We start from the raw sequence: 21839 nt of genomic DNA, 5'->3' as shown, positions 1-21839 counted from the left end.
GCTATTATAATTCATAATAGATTCATGGTACACGGTATGTGTTTTAATGATTTTAGGATTTATGGGTTAAAGGATAATTTTTTTAAAAATATTAATATGGGATGAGTTGTGATTTTGATAATAAATAATAAAGAAACCTCCCTTTAATAATATGGATAAAAATAATATTGGCGATCTCCTCCGGAATTAATAAAAAAATATCTTTTTAATTTTAAACTATAAAATTACAGGGGTAACTCGAAATTTACACGAATTTGAGAGTAAACCCTCGATCGCTTATTTGCATGCCCTAATTCTTCTCTACTCCCCGCGCCGTGTCCTCCGAGTTTGAGTGAACTGGTTCCGTCAAGAGTGAACTCCATCCCGCAGTTGCCGCAGCTCGTCTGCGTAACTCTTCTTCCATTCTTCGCTATCTCTCGCCTCTTTTCGCTTCTTCGGTTGGTTGCTACTCTCCGGCTTAGCCTCCGAAACCCGAGCGTGAGACGGAGATTGAGAGCCAAGATGAGCTACGCGGCTTTCAAGATGATGCACTTGGCCACCGGCATCGAGCACTGCGCCTCCGGATTCGTTACCCATTCCCCCTCCAACTCTACTCCCGCAGAAATCCCGCCCATAAACTCCGATGACCTTGACTCTTCCGAATGGCCTGGCGAGAGGCGAGTTGGTCCCGTCCCCAACCTCGTTGTGACCGCCGCCAATGTATTGGAGGTCTACCTCGTTAGGGTCCAAGAAGATGACAACAAAACTCTTCGTGCCTCGGAAGACCAGCGTGGCAGTGGCGGAACTATGGACGGCGTCTCTGGTGCTCGCCTGGAGCTTGTTTGTCATTACCGGTTTGACAGTCTAGTCTCTCTCTCTCTTTTATTTTATTTTATATCTTTAAAATCCTCTTTTACTTCTTAGCTCGAGTAACTATGGGTTTTTAAATGTTCAATCCGGTATTTCGTGGACGCTTCCATCTAGAAGCTATGTATCATCAGGCATCATCATCTGTGGTATTTATCAGTAAAATGTCTTTGTTATGCTGTCATGGTTAGTAATAATTGTGACATTGTGCTAGGTGATCATCCACTAAATTATTGAAGTTCATATCACCAAAGAATATATAAATTAATTATTTTTGAATTTATAAAAAATTATAATTTGGTTTTATCGACTTCATGGAATGAAATATTTTAGTACATTATTGTAAAATAGCCATTACATAAGTATATATAGACTTTATTAAATCCTAAAATACCTAATAAGAATGCCTTCAATGCTTGCACCTCACATCTCGTCCAGCTTGTTTTATATACTAAAAATGTAGACTAATACCATTTTGTAGCAAAAATATAAAATATTTACAAATAGGTGAATCAAATAAGGAGTTAACAAAGCACAGGACAATTGATCTAGACCTCATATCAATGAAGCTTTAGAGATAGGTGATGGAGCATGCTAATGCAAGCAACGATCACATTGATCTTAGGCCAACCAACAAATTGATAAGAGAGAGGATACGGATGAAAGGATAAAGTAGAATGAGAATGAAGAGGAGATCTCGGTGATTAAGGGGGTGTTTGGTTGGTGGATTTGAGAATGAAGGAATTGAATGATAGTAAAAAATAGTGTTTGGATTGTGAGTTTGGGAATGATAATTTGGGAATGATTTTTAGATTTATGGAAATCATCCAAACTCATATAAATAGGTGGGTTTCATTCTCATTCCACCTTCCTATCAAACCCATACCCATAGTCATTCCCATCATTTAACCAAACGGCACCTAACTCTTGAGTGAGCTTCTCCTTGAAGCAGCATATACGACAACTCTTAATATTCAAAGAAAAAGGTTAACACTCAAGGTTTCTATTATTAAAGATGGATAGCACACACAACTCAATCCTCTGTCGGACGTAGCTAATGTGGATGGGCATTTTCTTTGTGTAGATCTTCACTTTAGAATTGAGATGGATTGCACAAATCAGTTTGAACATAGCGAAATGAAAACTAGATATTTTTTTTTTCTTTTTTAGATCTTCATTGGAGATGGATAGGCGTGTTGAAAAAAAGAAGAAAGGTGAAAAAGTGAAAACAATGTTGTGGAGGTCAAGGTAGAAGAGGCTAGAGTATGGAAGCATGAGGTGGAGGTTAAGGAAGACAAATGCTTAATGAATGCCTCCTCGTGAGGGTGAGGCTACCCAATCCCCAATTTAAGCATATGGTATGGGAAGAGGGCCTTGTGCAAGATGATGGCCAACAAAGAATGACATGAGGATGAGGTCATCATACAAGATGAAAAATTACAACAAAGAAAATCAAGGATCTCACAAAATCTTGGCATGGAAATAACCATTAATCATAGAAATCATAGAAGCATATGAAAAATGAGCAGAATCACAGACCAAATAAAGGTTCAAGTGCAAATGTTGCCTTTGGTAGCAGAAGGGGCAGCTCAAATTTAAGGAAAAGAAGATCAAATCTGTGAATAATCAGATTTTTGCAGTGGAAAACTGAAGAAATTGCATAAAGGAAGGAACAATTCTGAAGTATTTCTTGTAAGAAATCAGTTACTGATATCTGATCTTAGCTGAATGGCATAGGGACAGCTAGTTGAATGGCATTTTTAATCAGCAAGTTATGTAACAATACAGGAGTAGCAACAAATTTTGACCCCAAATTTACAGATTTAGGTCTTTGAATAAGAAGGGCAACTGATCAAAACAAAAGCTATTTATAAATGTCCAGAGATATAAACTTAGCTACCTTTAGATGTTTCCTTCTTTTCAATATCTGCTTCTTCAAGTTGACGAAGACTCTTGCCGTCTTTCATCACAGCAATTTCAATATTCCTTCCTCTCTTTTCAGTCATTTCAAGCAGTGCTATAATTGTCAGATTCATAGTCTCCTTCCCAGAGGTCTCCTTGTAAATATTCTTCAGGAACTCCCACATTGAATTTAAGTTCCTCCCAGTGGTATGACCTTCTAAGCCAAAAATGTCATATAGCAATCAATCTGGTAGGCAGACATGCTTGTTTAGGTGCCAAATTCAACGATGAACATGGAGAGCCCAAAGAGATGCATGCTGCTGCTCTGGATGCTCTTTTGCTCCAGGTTGATGATGTTGCGGGTGATGTACTTGACCTTGTTGGAATCCTCCATGTTGAGTTGTTGGCTCTGACACTCAATGTAGATATGTTTACTGTGCATGTGGGTGTCAGCTTTGACGCTCGCACACACCAACATGATGTATGCATCCAAGTTCACTATTTTATGCCTGATTGAATGCTGGTTCGCTGGATCATTGGGGGTGGATTTATCCTTGATGTCGAGGACGATAGCATCAGTGCTGTGGACACCGATGACGATGCTCCTATGCAGTTGATCTAAAGGGCATGAGACATTGATTGATGCAGCATGATTGAGAACCAGACGCTGTCATTTGCCTGGGGACCTTGATGGTGTAACTATGCAGGGATGTGGAGCAAGTGGAGGAGGTGGTGTCTTCATGATGCACTAAGAGATCCCAATCATGCAAGAGAGAAAAAGAAGTCACGAATCAGGAGAGGCCACTATTGTGGTTGATCCGAAGATCTCCATACTATTGCAACTCAAACCCTATAAAGGCTCTTATATCAACAACTTTTGCAGAAAGAAGATATTTTAATGCATTATTGTGAAATACCATTGCCTACAAAGATATAGTCTTGTGATAATAATTCTGAATGTAGGACTAATGCGGGACTAACTGTATCTAATAAACTCAATACCTTCAATAGGTTTTAATAGAAATACACACAATACCTTCAATGCGTTTTAATAGAGAATCAATCTACAGTAGAACAAGTTACTAGGAAGGGTTTATTTTATAAATGATTGGTAGATAAGCGTATAGGGTTAGACCAAGCTAATAGGAATTTTTATGTACATGCATATTAAGCAAGTTCATTAAAAAAAGAAGAAGGGCAATAAGGAGAGAGCAGTGAGATATAGTGATAGTTGGTTAAATTTGCTTCCTTTTCTTGATGTGCAAATATTTCATGCTCGTATATAAAAATTCATACGGACAGTCTAACCCTATACACTTGTTGAAAAAAATATTTATCTGAATATCTTTTCCAAAGATTAACTAATTATAAAACAAACCCTTCCTGATAACTTCGTTCACAGTGAATTGATATAAATACTAATTGCAATCCTATTAAAATCTAAAATTTGATTATGATTTATGATTTCCACTGATGTGGAGTCCCGATGACATTGTCGGTTAGCACATAACAGATTTACAAGGTCTACATCATCATCAGATTTTGGTTGTCAAATATCAGTGGGAACGGTATGCCGTTTCTTTAAGTATGAAAGGTCTTGTTGGCTATCCAATTATGGAATTTTGTTGTAGTTCTACCATATCCATATACTCATTGGGCCATAGTACTATCACCTGCCTTAAGCCAACCATATATTTTTAGTTACTTTCCGAATTATTGTGTGCTATCCTTTTATCAGATATCCTACATTCTAGTTACACATGGAATGCTATCTGTAAAGGTGAGATTAGTAGCCTCGGGATTAAGCAAAATAAATGTGAAAACTTTGCAGGTATTTGTTTGTGAATCAATGTTAAAAGTATGGGGAATAAAGCATTCCCTTCAAGCATCTGACTGCTAACAAAAGTTGTCTTCATCATTTATTTATTTGGATCGGAACCTTTATAGCATGTTTTATGTACTTGGTAGAAATTGCTAGAGGAAGGCATTTTGTTCTTTCTTTTTGTTGATTTGACAGATAAATTAATATATGTCATCATATGTATTAGCCTATTTCTCTTGGTCTCTTTTTTTTTGTTACATTACAAGAAATTAGGGAAAAATAGCATGTTCTTTAATTTTGGCTATACAAGAGGTTGGCTGACAATTAGTATTATGAATTAGCAGATCTAAATTTCTAACTATTTGGCATCATGATAACGTTATAAATTTATAACAAGAATGATAAAATCTGTACCTTTGATACTATCATTAAATGGTGAACTACTCCTTGAGAATGATATGGCATTTTACTTGTGCTAGAGAGTTCAGTTCTGTCTATTGACAAATAGAACTGCACAACGACATTAAGAATAATAGTCAGTCTGTAGCTTTTTCGACCTTTACTCATTGGTGGTGTGCAAAGTGTCAAACCCTTTAGTAGTTGGGACCTGCTTGAAATTCAATGGCTTGATTAGATTCATCTAGCTGACCCCAAAATAGTTGGGGCCACAACTTGTTGCATGCAAAGCGAAAGCTTGGTTTCATATTTCACACACGTACATGATTAACTACCTTGGGCTTATGCTTAAGTGGCTACACAGTCTAGGTTCCTTAGGATGGTGCTGGGTACGTGTGCAACATTTTTTATGAAAGCAAATTTAGGTTAGCCATACGATGCTACAGTGAGACACTGCATGATCAGGAGCCATCACTTGGTTGGATATCTGAAATCACTATTTTGCATACTGAAAAGTTAAAAATAAATTGAGACAAATGCCCATAGATATTGTTTGTAGAAAACTTGATCACGCCTTGCGGAAACCACTTAAAGAGAGAGTAAATATGAACAATTTTTAGATGAACTCATTAGGGTAATCAATGATAACCTAGGCCACATATACATAGGCTGTTTCTTTGAACAAAAAACTTGACCTATCAGTAAGTAGGGTTAGTTGGGCATGGTTAATTCATGGCCTATTCTTATGTTGAAGTTCTAAATTACTAGTTCACAGTATTTGTCCTCATTAAAGAAAACGTTGCACTGGTACAGTTATTTTCTTAAGCTTCTTCATGACATGGCCTAATTAGTAAAAGGGTTATGTCTTTGTTAAAAATTCCTGACTCTTTGTAGGCAGGTCTGAGGCATTTCTTTTTTCTACTACTTAATCCGAGTTGGTGATCTGTTATATTGTTCACCTACTAAGCTAGAAGTGGTAATTAGTGTAAGTACCCTGAGTTGGTTTTGATGTGATCAATTGAGTTAAGTTAGATTCTGCGGTTTTGATCCCTTGTGTTTAAGTGTGCAGAGACTAGGAACACAAGAAGTCGAGCGGAAGACGCAGCGAGCGAGAAGGACGGTATGGGAAGCGAGTCAACGGGCTCGGTGCATCTAAGGGACGAGGAGTTAGGGAAGAGTACACTAAGAATGACGTACGCACCACTTCTGAGAGATGAGAAGCCGGGAAGGAAGACTGCTCGAGGAGAAGGTCGGAGTTGGGTTCGGAGAAGGTCGGACTGGAGAATCACCCAAGCGACTGGACAAGTCAATTGTTGAGATGACTTTGCCCAGGCGCCGAGACTCGGTCTAGGCTCGCGGACTAGGTCGAGGCACTCGGGATGTCTCGGCCAAATCAGCGAGATGTTGCAGCGAGGATCAACACTAGAGTACACGTCAGCCTATTCCAGGTGCCCGGATCGGGTCCAGGCGCCTGGGAGGCAAAGATTCGTTAGAAAGAAGCCGTTGCGGAGTGGATCGAGCCGACCACATCCAAGCACTCAGACCAGGTCTAGCCAGCCAACGGCTTACTTCGATCTGAGCTATAAATAGAGCCTTGGTGCTCGAAGTTAAAAAACAACACATTTTGTACTCGAATTCTTTTCTATTTTTAAGTTTTACACTTTTAAGAATTGTAAGAGGCTACTCCACCTTCGTTAAAGGAGATCTTTCAGTGGAGCTTTTCGATTGTCTTGGATTAACAACCATCCGAGAAGGTTCTAAAATTTGCTAAGTGCTAGTTGGGCGGCAAACTAACGCCTAGCGCCTAGGCCGCTTAGGCGGGGACTAGGCACCGCTAGGCGGATTTCATGGTATCAACATAAATTACATAATAAATCACATTCTATAACTCCAATACAATAACATCAAATTTAAAATGAGTATAAAATTACACAACTAATAAAATATCATAAATTTATTCTACTTCTCCATAATTTTCAATAAGTTGTTCTTCATCGAACACAAACTCAATATTATCATTGTGATCCTCTTCTTCTTCAGATGCAAAATCATTCTCGTGAAGTTCTCTCTCTCTAGAGCTTCTTCTGGGTTGTCAAAGGATGAAACTTTGGTCAACCTTCAATTCAATCGTGTCCAAGTCACTAGGAAAGATCAAACAACAAATTTTTCTTCAAATCGATTTCGCCCGCCTTTTAACTCTCTGATTTCTCAGAAATGTGGGCTTCTTCATTTGCTCTAATTTCTCCCGCTCTGGTTACTCAGTACAATGAAGATGAAGTTTGGTACTAACCACTGGGGCAAGCCAATAAATTGATTTCCTTGGACTAAAGTTTAGGGCTTATAAAAAAAAGTTACATTTTAGTTTTTTTTTAATTGGATTTTAAATTTAAAATCTCAAACTAAAAAAAAATCATGAAAATCGACAATTTGACCGATTAGTCAACGCCTAGGGTTGCCTAAACCCGCCTAGGCGCCAAGGCCGCCTAGGCTGGCCGACTAGCATGTTTTCGGTGTGGCTGGTTGGCACCTAGCGCTTAGGCGGCCGCCTAGGCCGATTTTTAGAACACTGCACCCCGATTGTAACCAAGTAAACTCCTTGTTTCTTACTTTGTTTTATGCATTTCTTTTATTTTAATTAACGTGTGTTTTGTCCTTGCTAAGTTCAAATAGCAAGAGAATTGCTCTAATTTTAATTGTAGGCTATTCACCCCTCTAGCCGGTCTCACCGGATCTACAATTGGTATCGGAGTCCAACCACTTTAGAATGACTAACAGCGACTAAAGCAACAAAACGATGGCGGGATCGAGTATTCACCCACCGAAGTTCGAGGGGGATTTTACGATTTAGAAAAAAAATGGAGGTATTTTTTAAAACTGATTTTGAAATTCTTCTAACTATTAAATACGGTTTTGTAGCACCTAAAGATCATAACTGAGATGAAAAGGAAGAATACCTCTAGAACAAGAAAGAGCAGAGTGAATTTGTAGCCAACGACAAAACAGAGTTCCATCGAGCGTACTTCCACCTCAAGAAGTCAATCGGATCGGCGCTTACGACTCCACAAAGGAGTTTTGTGAGAAGTTCTTGGAACTTGATGAAGAAACCTTGGAGGCTAAACTCGCAAGACAGGACTTGCTCCTGAACCAACTTAGCAACCTCCGTATGGAAAAGGAAGAGACAGTAGCTCATCTGCACACAAGGATTAAGGAGTTGATCACCGGACTCACGAACTTCAGAGAATCGGTAACAAATTGGGATTCACTAAGGTATGCATCAAATGCGTTCCTGACAACACCGGAATGGACATTTATAGTAGGCTCCTACTATATTTTCAAGGACCTCGAGCTAAGTAGTTTAGAAAATTTACTCTAATTTTGAATTACATGAGTCTTAAAGGAAAGAGCCAAATCAGGTTTAGCACTACAAGCCAACAAGATTGAGCTGGATTCCGAACCATCACTTGACGAAGAAGAAGCAACTTTTATGGTAAGGAAGTTTTCAAAGTTCTTTAAGTCTAATAACTTTCATAAGAGACAAGCCAACAAGATTCTCTGGGCAAAGAGGAAGAAAATCAGATGTTACAATTGCCAAGAAGAAGAGCACATCAAAGATCCGAAACTCAAAAGCAAGGAAAAAGACAAAGGGCTAAGACGATCGAAGCACAATAACTTGAAAGCTACGTGGGACGAAACATCATTAGAATCCAAAGTTGAAGCTTACGCTGGACTTGCACTAATGACAAGTCACCAAGAAGAAGATGACGATGAAACCTTGTCCGAGATGAGCATGAGAGCATCGATGAAGGGGAGCTTTGAATTACGACACGGTAAGTGAAGTACCACTCTTACCTCTTGATCAACTTTATGAAGTAGTGAAAATGCTATTTAGATCCTTATGAAAACTAGGAACTCAATGTATGAATCTGAAAAAAAGATAACAATGAGTTAAAAATAAACTTAGCTAATGCATGTCCATTAGAACATTTGATAAAATTCAAACGGAAAATTCCAAAATAAAAGAATAAATAGACTTATTGAAAAAGGATTATGCATGCTCCAATTCTTTACCAATTTCAAATTTTAGAAATACTAGAGGGCTAAATTGGTATATTAGAAATCAGAGGAGCTAAATTGCAAACATACTTAGAAATTATATTCCAAGAAAATTTTTGATAAATCAAGTAGGTTGAAATTTATTTTGGGTTCTTAAATCTGTTCTAAACTATTAAATTATTTTATTTACATACTTAAATTTAATTTGGTTTAATTTTGACATTGTTAGCAAATTTAATTATTTTGTAAACCTTCAGTTCATATTTTCTATTTAATTTTTTTATGTGAAAAATGAAGATATTATTTGCTAACAAAATTTTTTTCAAAATTTATTTACCGTTATATAATTTTTTCATGAATTTGTTAACAAATTTCAGATTTTTAAAATGAAAATTATTTCAAAAATTGAGTTTTGAAAATCTTTTTTTTCCTGTGATTGAACATTATGATTTCTGTTGCTAGAAAATATTTTGAGATTTTTCGGCACTTATATAATTTTTATGAACTTTTGATTGAAAAATATAATTTTAAAATTTAAAAGTTTTCGATGATTAATTTTGAAAAACCAGATTCTTCGGTTGAAGACTATTATATTTTGGATGGTTAAAAAAATCAGCGAGATTTTTAGATAAAAGAACTCTATGTTTATTCATTTAATTTCAAAAATGATTATTTCTGTTAAAAGTATTTATTCTGGTCAAAATAAAAATATGTTTTTTTTTGTGAAAATTGCTATCCTGATCTGACTGTTTCTATTTGTCCATGACAAATTTTCAGATTTTTTTAAAAATTTAAAAATAAATTTTAAATTATTTTTGTCAAAACATAATTAATTGGTAAAAATCACCGTCTTTGTAAAATAATTTTGGTAAAAAGGCATGTTCGTGGATGCACTGTTTAAAACCCCTAGAGAAATTTCCCAATTTTTTTGTATTTTTTTCGTATTTTTCCTAATATATTTTTGACGTGATTAAAGGGGGAGAAATTAATGATCAAGTTAAGGAGAGTTATAACATTTTTCTTATATTTATTGCAAACTTATTATTTGTACTAAATTCTAAATTTATTTGTGTTAGAACAAATTATTTTATTGTTTGTTTTATCCTAATTTAACTTAGGTTGATGTACATCAAAAAGGGGGAGATTGTAAGTACCCCGAGTTGGTTTTGATGTGATCAACTGAGTTAAGTTAGGCTCAGTGGTTTTTATCCCTTGTGTCTAAGTATGTAGGGATTTGGGAACAAGAAGTTGAGCGGAAAATGCAGCGAGCGAGAATGATGATACGGGAACCGAGTCGATTTGGTCGATGCATCCAAGGGACGAGGAGCTACGGAGAGAGTATACCGAAGGACGAGAAGGACATGCACCGCGCTTTTGAGGGACGAGTAGCTGAGAAGGAAGACTGCTCAAGGAGAAGGCAGGAGTTGGGTTCAGGAAGGCTGGAGAATCACCCAAGCGACTAGACTAGTCAACTGATGAGTTGACTTTGTCTAGGCGCTTGGACTAGCTCTAGGCGCTTGTACTTCAAGGGCCCGAACTCCAGATGCTCGGACCAGGTCCAGGTGCCCGGACCAGGTTCAGGTGCCTGGGATGTCTTAGCCAAATCAGCGAGACGTTGCAGCGATGATCAACACTGAGTACACGTTAGCCAACTCTAGGCGCCCAGGAAGCGAAGACCCATTGGAAAGAAGCCGTCGTGGAGTGGATCGAGTCGACCACATCCAGGTGCTTGGACTAGGTCTAGGCAGCCAACGGTTAACTTCGATCAGTGAGTTATAAATAGAGCTTTGATACTCGAAGTTAAAAAACAACACGCTCTATACTCGAATTCTTTTTGGTTTTTAAATCTACGCTTTCAACGATTGTAAAAGGCTTCGCCTTCATCAAAGGAGATCTTTTAGTGGAGTTTTTTAATAACCATCCCGATTGTAACTAAGGAAACTCCTTGTCTCTTATTTTGTTTTATGTTTTTTTTTTTATTTTAATTAATGTGTGTTTTGTCCTTGCTAAGTTCAAATAGCAAGAGAATTGTTCTAATTTTAATTGCACCCAATTCACTCCCTTCTAGCTCCTTACCGAACCTACAATTAGTTGTTTTATTCCAAAGGTTAAACAAAAATGATGTTCTCCTTGTACTGTTATACATAAATAAATCACTTTAAATAAAATTTTAAACTAAAATATATCATGAACTTAAGAAGGTTAGATTTGGAGACATAAATAAATTTCTTTTTTCATAATTTTTATACATCTCACTACTAATAACTGTCATGTTGAAAAACAATTTCTGTCTTCATTTTACAATTATTGATGATATTCTTGGGAATGATATTTGCTTTTTAATAAATTTTTATGCACGAAGGATCATTGTTGCTGGAATATATGCTTTATTTATGACTTGCTATATTAGAAGCTTAACAAATAAATGTCAAGCTTTCATCTTGGTCTATTGTGAATTTATTTGTTAACTTAAGTAAATTATTTAAGGTTTTAATTGCTAAAGTATTTTCTGCCATAGTTTACACGGGAATGTTGAGTCAATGACAATACTGTCTCTTGGAGCTGACAACCACAATAATAGAAGAGACTCAATAATGCTTGCATTTCAAGATGCAAAAATTACAGTTCTGGAATATGATGATTCATCCCACGGATTGCGGACAAGGTAATATATGTATGCATATTCTCTTAATTCCTTGGACAGCAATAAATAAAATTGCTCATATATCATATTATTGTCAGGAACTAAACTGAATAAGATTTCTCTTATCCATATCTGTTTTTAAGTTACATGACTCATAACATTAATTATTTCATTGAAAAATACTATACATCCAATGACCTTCCCTAGTGGTGTTAACTTAGAAAAGCTTGGATTGCACAACTGACTATAAACTGAGAGTCAAATGCCTCAGTTAGTCAGCATGAGTCAGATATCTTTTTATTGTGGTATATGGGACTTCAGCTGATTTGGGTTACTAATAGGGAATCAGAGGGTGTTGATGTTTTATTGTTTGAACTTGAAGTACTGAAAATTTGCAAAAATATATACAAACTTGCTGCATGAATTGCCGAGTCATTGCTTGTTCCAGATAAGTTGGGCATCCTTCTTTATGAATTGTCTGAACTTTGGTTGACAATGATTTTTTGATGAGCGAATGACTCGAGGAGAATTACCTATATTTTTGTAGTTATGCAACTACCAATGTGTTTCTCCTACTTTCTTCAATGCACTGATTTGACATTGTGGAATTAGCTGCTGCTTATGTTTAATGGGACAATTCACTGTATCAATATTTAGTAGGGATTCATCCAAAAATCTCATAATTGATGCCCTTGTACTCTCAATTGGCTAGGATTACAGGTCCACTCTTACTAGGTGGCATTCTATACCTTAGCTTTGGTGAAAGTCATTTAAGTGAAGATCATTGGCAAACAATAGAAGCTAAGTTCTGTAAGGTGTCAAAACCTTAAAGTAAACCTCTTCCTCCTACTTCTTTCTTCCTTCCTCTCTTCTGCATTGTTTGGCGCCACCAGATAACACAGGCTATACTGGATGAGACTGAAACCATTTTGTTCTTTCCAGACATCCGATTCTCAACGTTGTCAAAATTAAAAATCTCGAATGGGTGATGCTAGACTCTTAATATTGTTAAAAACAAATTCAACAATTGGATGAAAAGGGGAGGAGTCTATAGGAAAGTTCCATAGAAGCATTACTTCACTTTACACTTTAGTGCCTGCATTTGGGGAAAAAAAGGCATGAATGATGACTAACATTTATATGATAGAATGAGTATGTTGAATTTGATAAGCTTGTTCCTAGTTGAATCTGAAAAGTGAATCACTAATGGAAAATTTAGAAAATATTTTGGCATTTATAACTTCATGTCATATGTCGTTCACTTGTAGAGAAGCATTAACAAGGATTTAGTGTTCAGTGCTAGTTTATTTTTGGGATGAGCACCATAGATGGTCCAAGCAAGCTATAGAGCCTTGTAGAGTAATGGATGAGGAAAGATGTTTCGATAGCATTGTGCACAGGCTAGTGAGCAAAGTTTACAAGTTAGTGAACATAGCTTAGCCAGTTGAGAATTAATTAGACTGTACATCTATAAGAGTTAATAAGATATATGTCATCTTACTTAGAATCTTGACAGAGCAAATAAATGAATAACATACCCATGTTCTTCTCCACTTAACAGGTACTTCTTGTGACCCTTTACCTGAAAATTGAAATAAATGTCAAAAGACTTGAAACTATTTGTATTCTTCTCCATATTTTTAGCTACTTTAGATGGATTTTTAATATTATTGTTTATAGAAATGGAAATTTTTTATAAATTTACTGGTTCTTGGAACAAGAGTTAGGATATTTCCATAGTTTTCAAAATGTATTTGGAATACTCAGTTTTAGGCGAGTGATATTTTGTAATCTAGTTGTGGTATGTTCTGCTAAATGATTCTTAGCAACTTTAGATGCCAACTATCAATTCGAAGTTATGTTGATCTGCTCAAATGTTGGTTCTAGGAAGACTTTCAAATTTTCATTTTATAATGTTTTCCAGTTCAATGCATTGCTTTGAGGGGCCGGACTGGCAGTATCTAAAAAGAGGCAGAGAATCTTTTGCAAAGGGCCCTGTAATACAGGCAGATCCCCTTGGCCGTTGTAGTGGAGTGCTGATATATGGGCTTCAAATGATAATTCTTAAGGCTGCTCAGGTACCAACTTGCTCCTTTGTTCTCGATGGTTGTTATGTTTCTTGATGCTTCTTTTTTGAGGGCTTGATTGACATCGACAATTAACATAATGCAAGTTACACTGTGAATGTATTTTCTCCTAACTAATCATCATATATATGTTAACTAAGACCATCTGTGACAATAGAGGCTGGAAGCCAGTAATTTTCTTGAACTAGCTGTCAATACAATCTTTCCCTTCACCTAGTATATTTATGTATTTTTAGCATCTTTGATTTCTATTTCTCTTAAATTTTATATTTAAACTAGCTTGTTTATGTTTGTCTATTTCCTCTACACGTTCCCTTAACCTATTCCAGTCTCTCTCTCTTTAGGTTGGTCAAGGGCTTGTAGGAGATGATGAACCTACTACTAGTGGTGGAGCAGTTTCTGTTCGAATTGAATCATCATATGTTATTAACCTGCGTGATTTGGACATGAAGCATGTGAAAGATTTCACTTTTGTGCATGGTAAGTAAACTCATCGATCTATGTCCATGGAACTTAAGGAGAAATGAGCTACTAGCTATTTCTTGAAACTGGTTTGGCCATCAATTTGTGTATGCTCATTATATCTGAAGAGATTTAAGGGATTTTTTTTTTCCTCTTTTTGACTTTCAAGTTTCTATCAGTACAAAGTGATGAGAAGTTTGTAGCTTGTTCATATAGTGTTAAATACTAGATAAGCAGACATTATTGTGCTATTTTTAGTGACACTCATTTCTCCCATGATTGTTAACTGTTGCAATTTGCTTACATTAGTTCGCTCAGAATATTTATGTAAGTTGCAGCTGATTTACTTACTTTTCTGCATGCATGTAAGTATTAGATGGTGCTGGTTGGCACCAATCCAAACGAAGAAAGGGAGGAATAAGAGGAGGAAGAGGAAGAAAAGGAAAAAAGGACTTACATAAGGCTATGAAATTTCCATTATCCTCTTCACACCCAAGGATATGCCAGTTCCCTGGTGCAACCTTTGGTTGAGTGTTGCAGCTCCTATTGCCCTTCATTTGTTAGCTGCTGAGGCTTGGTTGCTAACCTCTGACCTGGCATTGGGTTTTATGACAGTTTCATTGTTGATAATTCTGGTGATATAGGGTGAGATGAAGGAAATTGAAAATCTTAATTGGATATGTAATTCAAGTTAGTTTACTAGTAGGACTATAAGAGCTTATTAATGTTCGTTCAATACACACAAGATCTATTAAATGAACAAGTTTGAACAACTCGTTAAACTAAAACAAGCTTGAACACATGAACGTTGTTCATGAATATATTCGTGAATAATGTTTATCAATAAAATGCTTATCAACATACTAATAAACGGAAATAAAGTTTCATAATAAATAAACAAGTTTGTATTATCAATCTCAATAATCAACCAAACAAGCTTAAAATATAAAAGTTTCAAACAATCAAAAGCTTGAATTGAGAGTTCGATAACATCTTAATGAACCAAGATCAAGTCAAGCTTGAACCAAGCTTAAACTCAAGCTCAAAAAATGAACCAAGCCAAGCTTGAACAATCATTTCAACGGCTTGGTTCATTTTGGGCTTGACTCGGCTTAGCTCGGTTATCTTATCAAACAAGCTTGAACACCACAAAGCTTGACTCGGCTTAACTAGTTGACTGTCCTATTTACTACTGATTTGGACAAAAAAAATATTCAATGTTGTTAGAAAATTGCATATAATTTAGAAGGATCTGGTTCACTTGTGACAACAAATGGGGGCTTGGATTATATTCTCTCTCAATTAATAGTTCTGTTTCTCAATTGACACGGGATGGAGAAGTGATGGATGAGGTGCTTGGTCTAAATTCTAATTCACAAGGTGAGCGATTTAGGTGGTGAGGGCTTCTATGTGTACAAGCTTTAGATTGGCAAAGAGTTGGATAGATTGGTTGTGTTTGTTAAAATTAATTTGGCTTGAGAAAATCTATTGCATTTTTCATTCATGATTTGATGAGCTTTCAATTGTTTAATTTATTTATAGGGGAGTTACTCATTTCTAGGTAACCTGTTTGAATATTTTTATAATACTTATTTAACTTCTCGATCAATCTATATGAGATGACTTTCTTGGGAAAGGTCGAATCAGCTTTTCCTGTTATAGATTAAACTTGACAGATCCGTACTGGTATCAAATAGGAGATCTGCATCCATTTCAAACATCTACTGAAATCTTAATGCAATCTGAAGCTGCCATCTTTCAGATTTGATCTGGGAGATTGAAGGCAGTGAAATTTGAAACATCAGCTTAAAATCTATTTACTTATTGATGAACTGCATTGATTGTCATTGCTTTCCCCCAGATGTAACATATTTGAGAGGTGTAGAGGAAGTTAAAATTGAAAACAAGTGTAACTTTCCATGAAATTTAAAAACAATATATTGTTCAAGGACTGATTTTGTACATCATTTTTGAGCTAATATATACATATTTACCTATCAAATAAAAAAAATGATATATTATTTTCTCCAAGTTCAAAAAATTGAAGGGGAGCCTTGAGACAACATGAAAGTTGCTGCTGTGTGACCTTGTGGTTCTGGGTTTGAGTTGCGGAAATAGCTTCTTACAATGTAGGGTAAAGTTACGTATAATAGACCAATGTGGTCCGATCCCTTTCGGAGACCTGTATTAACGGGAGCTTCATGCACCGGACTGTCCTTTTAAGAACAAAAGTTGAACTACAAACTTATTGTTGACAACTGTTGTTTGACATACTATATCTGTCTTACTGTCTACAATTTAATATATACCTTCTGAGTTTTTCATTTCTGTATCTTTTTTTTAAAGACTCTTTTCAAATTTTTATACTCTGGGCAGGCTATATAGAACCTGTTTTGGTTGTACTTCATGAAAAAGAGCCAACATGGGCTGGGCGAATTTCATGGAAGCACCATACATGCATGATATCTGCACTTAGCATCAACACATCTCTTAAGCAACATCCTATGATATGGTCTGCTTCTGTAAGTATTTCATAATTGTTATTGTGTACTTTGACAAAAGGAAAATAAAATATTGTATTCCATTTAGTATAAGATAATATAGGATTTATGATAAAAAGTAAAATCCCAAACCTAGAAGTATCAATGTGTGACTAAACTTGTCACATCTAATAACCCTATCTACTTTATACTCTTAACACCCCCTTCAAGCTGGAAAGTAGATACCAGGACAATGCCAAAAGTAAGTGATGTGAAACATAAGGAGTTAACTAAGTATGAAGCCAACATTCCCTTCAACCTTAGCATAACTAATGAGTTCCTTGACCTCAGGTGACCACATTGACAAGGAGAGAGAGGATAAAGAGAGAAATCATGATATAGAATGAGGAAAACAGAGATCTCAGGAGCAAATCTTTCAAGAGAGCATCTCCCTTAAGTAGATTGGGGAAAAATTAAGCACGCAAGAGTTCTAGAGGAAAGATGGATAACAAAGGTTGATCCTTTGTTGGAAGTAGAAAAGTGAGCCCAGAACGTTTTCTCACGATAACACACAATGGAAATGACAAACTGTGAATAAGATATTGTCTCTATTGAGGTTTTACTGGCCGTTGATGGTTGGAAGGGAAAAGAAGATGGATGCAGGATGGAGCAAAACTGCATAAAGACATATTGTTGTTTTGGCTTGAAGAACACCAAATCTGGCAGAGGACGCTACTGATGGTTTGCGATAAAGAGCATGCATCTTTTCACCAGCTTTTAGTATTGCTGCACTTGTTGCTTCAGATTTGCCAATCAAACAGCGGGAATATAAAGTTAAAGGGAGCATTTTTCCTTGAAAAGTATGGCTGGCAAAGAAGGAAATGAAAATGAGGTCTGATGATGGAAGAGGAATGTGCTTTGGTTCAGATCTATGCAGGTTCATTTCTTGCACAGATCTGTTCAATGGAGAAGGTGGTGAGGTTAATTAGGGTCTTCTATTGAGAAACTCTGTTGAAATAGGATCAGATAAACTTGTCGCAGAAGGGAGAAGGCGTGCAGCAACTCACAACTTTGCACTACCCATCGAATAAGAAAAAAGACTTCAAGCCAACAACCACTCACCACCTAAGGCAGAATTCCTCAATTTTTGCATTATTTAGGTGTGGGGCGGCCGTCATTCTTAAGCCTAATCTCTTACCAAATTTGGTTCGTAGTCATGTTCCAATAACTTAGAGCTTCATGGAGTTACGAAGTCATGCAACAATTTCAAAACAACTAGCGAGAGCAGGGACGTAGCCATCAAGTTCGTGTTTAAGAAGATCCTTTTATTATCAGTCACTCAAGTTATAAGCCCCTATTAATATCGATCTCATTCTATTTCAACCTTTAAAATATCATTATTCTCCTTTGTAGAAACAGGACATCATTATATAATTGCTAATTTAAATTGTTTATAAGGATTTAATCATGTACAAAGGGTTTTGTGACAGAAGACAAGCAAGAGACACCCATCTTGATGGAGAACCTCCAACTCACTATTAGAGTGGATCCAATACATCCCTAAGGTCCTTCAAAATCTAGACCTACAAGGTAATATGGCCAAACCTATTGTTTGACTATGATTCTGTACCAATTAAACATAGAACATAGCAACAAGAAGCTCATCTTATTCCCAAATCAAAACAAGGGAGGGGCATTGATCAATTCACAGGCCTTCCTGAGCCAAAAGCCATGAAATCCTACCATAGGAGAGCTATGTTGCAATCCAACACAAACAGCAACATTTCACAAAAGTCCTAACTCAAGATCAAAGCATAATCTAACCTAAAGTAACTTTCTAGATATCATTATCTGCAATGAAGGGATGGTTGTCTGATGATCCTTACTGCTGTTGTGCCTCTTAGATCATGGCTGCTCCAAACCACAATGATGAAAAATGACTCTGGGATGCTAAAAGTCACCTACACTAGTAGATTGGCTTGCTAAAAGTAAAGTAGATGCCTCCTCACTGCATATTGGATGTTGGAAGTAGTGTGAAATGTTGATTAATAGAGAAGGAAGACACTTCAGTTGGATTCTTGAGCTCCTGCTGGAATCAAAGCGGAAAACAACCCACCACCCTTTCTTCACTTGGGAATGATGGTGAGTTGCTTTTGCCGTTTGCTCCTAACGAAGAAGTGGGAGGAATGCTGCTTGCCACACTCACTTGCTACCCCCAATGGAAGAGGATCGCATGGGATCCACCCATTAAACTGCTGGCTTACATAGGGGAAGGTATGATCAGAGCTCATGGTGGAGATGGAGCTCATGATGGGGATGGGAAGAGAGGAACTTGGCTCATGGCTTGTGATCTATGGAGTGGATCTGGATGTCAATTAATTGGGAGTGAGGGGGAATTGTATTATAATGGGAACTGATTCCAAATTGGACCAACTGGGTTTGACCAATCTCATCCAACTTGAGTCCAAATCAAACTCAATATGATCCCAAACTATTTCCTCACTTATAGTCCATCTACTCACAAACAGATTCTATTAGAGCTTCAATCAACCAAAAACCATCCATAATTTGTTTTAGTTCAGCCCTAATCAACCAATAAATGACAATTAAGCCTAATTTAAAATCTAATAGGTTTTAATGCATCGTATATTATGTGTATGATCTGATATTTATCCCAAGTAGTTTAAGTTGTTAAACTTTGATATTTCTTAATTGAGAATTTTACATGTTCCTGCAGAATATTCCACATGATGCATATAAACTTCTCGCTGTGCCATCTCCAATTGGTGGTGTACTTGTAATCTGTGCTAATACCATTCATTACTATAGTCAGGTAGGCCCCTTTTAAAGATCTTGTTTTAGGCTTTTCTCTACTATTATTGGACTTCATATTTGATTTTGTTGTTTTTTGCAGTCTATAAGTTGCTCGCTTTGCCTCAATAGCTTTGGTCTCCAGCCAGAAAGCAGGTCACTGCCAATAATTCCTTCTTTTTTCCTAATGTTTTTAACTGCAAGCCCTCATGTCAATTTTTTTGCTCCTATTTTCATTTAGAAAGGTCTAAGGTATCACTGATACTGGTGGTTTTAGGAATATTTTTGTTTTACCTTTTAATTTCTTCTAGTTTGTACAGATTGTGAACGTCTATATGCAAAATTATGCATCAAAACTTGTACCAATTTGCTTAAAGTAGCCTTAAACGTAGTGGAACTTATTATTTATCTTAACAGGATCATCATGCCTTTGTCAAAATAGTATTTGGAATATCAGAATATTATATTCAAGGATTTATTTGTTGTAATGGTCTATTAGAGATCATATGCAAGTATCTATATATGAAGTTGTATTTGGTTATTTTTTTATTGCACAATGGTTTTTTGGTATGTAGAATGAATCATGGGTTAAATTTTTTTGTTTCATGTTAGTCAACATAGCAGAACATCTTGTTAACTCTGCCAACCAAATGGAGGAACTCTCTGAGATGAGCGAAATTTGAAGTGCGGTTTTTCTTGAACATGATGACAACATATGTTAAATTATCTAGGACATGAAACTTCCTTGCAAGTTGTGCGGCTAGGTGAAGACAATGACGACACATGAGAAGCCTTGTGAGACACGACATGCATGGTCACGATGCTCGAGGCTTCCTGTGACTCCTCTTCCTCGACCTCGTAATTTTCATTTATGGCTTTGCTACTTGATATGAGCATCGACAATTGGTGACCTCCTCTCTGATATAGCTACGCCAATAGGCAACTCCTCTTCCTCCTCTACCTAGTTCTCCTCTGGCTAGGGTTGGTGCTTGATACAATCAGCGATGTTGGAAATTCTCCTCCTTCACCTAGGTTGGTGCTCAACACGCCCAATGAGACCTAACATGGCCATTGTTGGATTGGGTGGACCTGCTAGAGCGAGGTGAATAGTCATGTAATCAAAATTAGAACTTCTCTTGCTACTTAGCAAGGACACAATTAATTAAAAACAAATAACATGTAAAGAAAATGTAAGAGATTCATAATTTACTTGGTTTGCAACTAGGAATGTTGCTAATCCAAAGTAAATGAAAGTGCACTAAGAAAATTCCTCCTTCAACAAAGGTCGGAGGCGGAGTAGCCCCGTACAACAATTGAAAGCTCAAAACGAAATACAGAAGTTAAGATAAAGTGTGTTAAAAAACTCTTAGCTTTGGGGTATTACTTACATCCCACTGGTCAAAGTGACCGTTTACTGACGTGGCATATTGGAGGCGCCTTGATCACTTGGAGGCGCCTCCAAGTGATCTACACAGAATGGTGCTTTTCTGATTTGGTGGCAACCGAGGCGCTTCGGTTCATTAGAGGTGCCTCGACTGCTTATGCACTTGGCAACGACTCCTTGACATCGGAGGTGCCTCCGGTCTCAACTGAGGGGTCTCCAGTCCAATCTGAGGTGCCTTGAATGGCCAATTTCAGCATTGACTATTCTTCGTCTCGCTCGATTGAGTGATGTTCTGGTCGCCTGGAGTTGAGCTCATTTGAATTCAATTCCGATCTCCTCGAGCAGACTTTCTCATTATTTTTCGTCCCTTGGATGCACTATGCGTGCCCATCTTGCTCCACCGGTGTACGCTTCCGCAGCTCCTCATCCCTCAGATGCACCGAACTCATTGGCTCACTCTCCGTGACGTTCTTGCTCATTACGTCTTTCGCTCGACTTTTTGTGATCCTATGTTCTTGCACATTTAGACACAAGACATCAAAACACACAAGACCTAACTTAACTCGGTTGATCAACATCAAAACTAATCCAGGGTATTTACAATCTCGCTTTTTTGATGTGCATCAATCGGAATTAAAATTAAAGTTAAGGAAAATAAATAGTAAATGATTTATGTTAAAACAATATAAAACAATTAATCATAAATATTTGCAATCATAACAATAATGTTTTGCAATTAAGCCCTTCCTTTAATTTAATACTATTCTCTCCCTTTGATCGGGTCAAAAATATGGAAAAAAATGAAAATGACAGAGAATATTTGAAAAAGGTTTTAGGGGGTTTTCATAGATGATCCAAGGTTCTATATTTTTATCGAAATTATTTTGCACATAAAATAATTTTGAAGAATTAAACCTCAAATTTGCCAAAATAATTTTTAATTTTTGAAAAA

The 21839-nt window shown here is 36.7% G+C and overlaps 1 protein-coding gene across 3 annotated transcripts in view; it reads left to right on the top strand.

Moving 5' to 3' along the window:
- Nucleotides 1–252: 252 nt before the first annotated feature.
- The window catches only part of LOC122010129 (cleavage and polyadenylation specificity factor subunit 1), a 62353-nt gene continuing 40766 nt past the window's right edge, over nucleotides 253–21839 (top strand). The window contains exons 1-9 of one of the 3 annotated variants that reach the window (XM_042566559.1): nucleotides 7704–8233; nucleotides 8380–8453; nucleotides 8529–8793; nucleotides 11538–11684; nucleotides 13588–13741; nucleotides 14095–14230; nucleotides 16589–16734; nucleotides 19430–19525; nucleotides 19607–19659. In XM_042566559.1, the coding sequence (XP_042422493.1) occupies nucleotides 11560–11684; nucleotides 13588–13741; nucleotides 14095–14230; nucleotides 16589–16734; nucleotides 19430–19525; nucleotides 19607–19659 (710 nt within the window). In that variant the 5' untranslated portion in view covers nucleotides 7704–8233; nucleotides 8380–8453; nucleotides 8529–8793; nucleotides 11538–11559. Of the gene's footprint in view, nucleotides 834–7703; nucleotides 8794–11537; nucleotides 11685–13587; nucleotides 13742–14094; nucleotides 14231–16588; nucleotides 16735–19429; nucleotides 19526–19606; nucleotides 19660–21839 lie in introns of those variants that run through there. The other 2 variants (XM_042566557.1, XM_042566558.1) reach the window with 2 other exon arrangements.

This window comes from Zingiber officinale, chromosome 8A (genome assembly GCF_018446385.1).
Source record: "Zingiber officinale cultivar Zhangliang chromosome 8A, Zo_v1.1, whole genome shotgun sequence".
Lineage (NCBI taxonomy): Eukaryota > Viridiplantae > Streptophyta > Magnoliopsida > Zingiberales > Zingiberaceae > Zingiber > Zingiber officinale.
The sequence above is the reverse complement of the archived record's forward strand: the minus strand, read 5'-3'. Positions and strand labels throughout refer to the sequence as shown.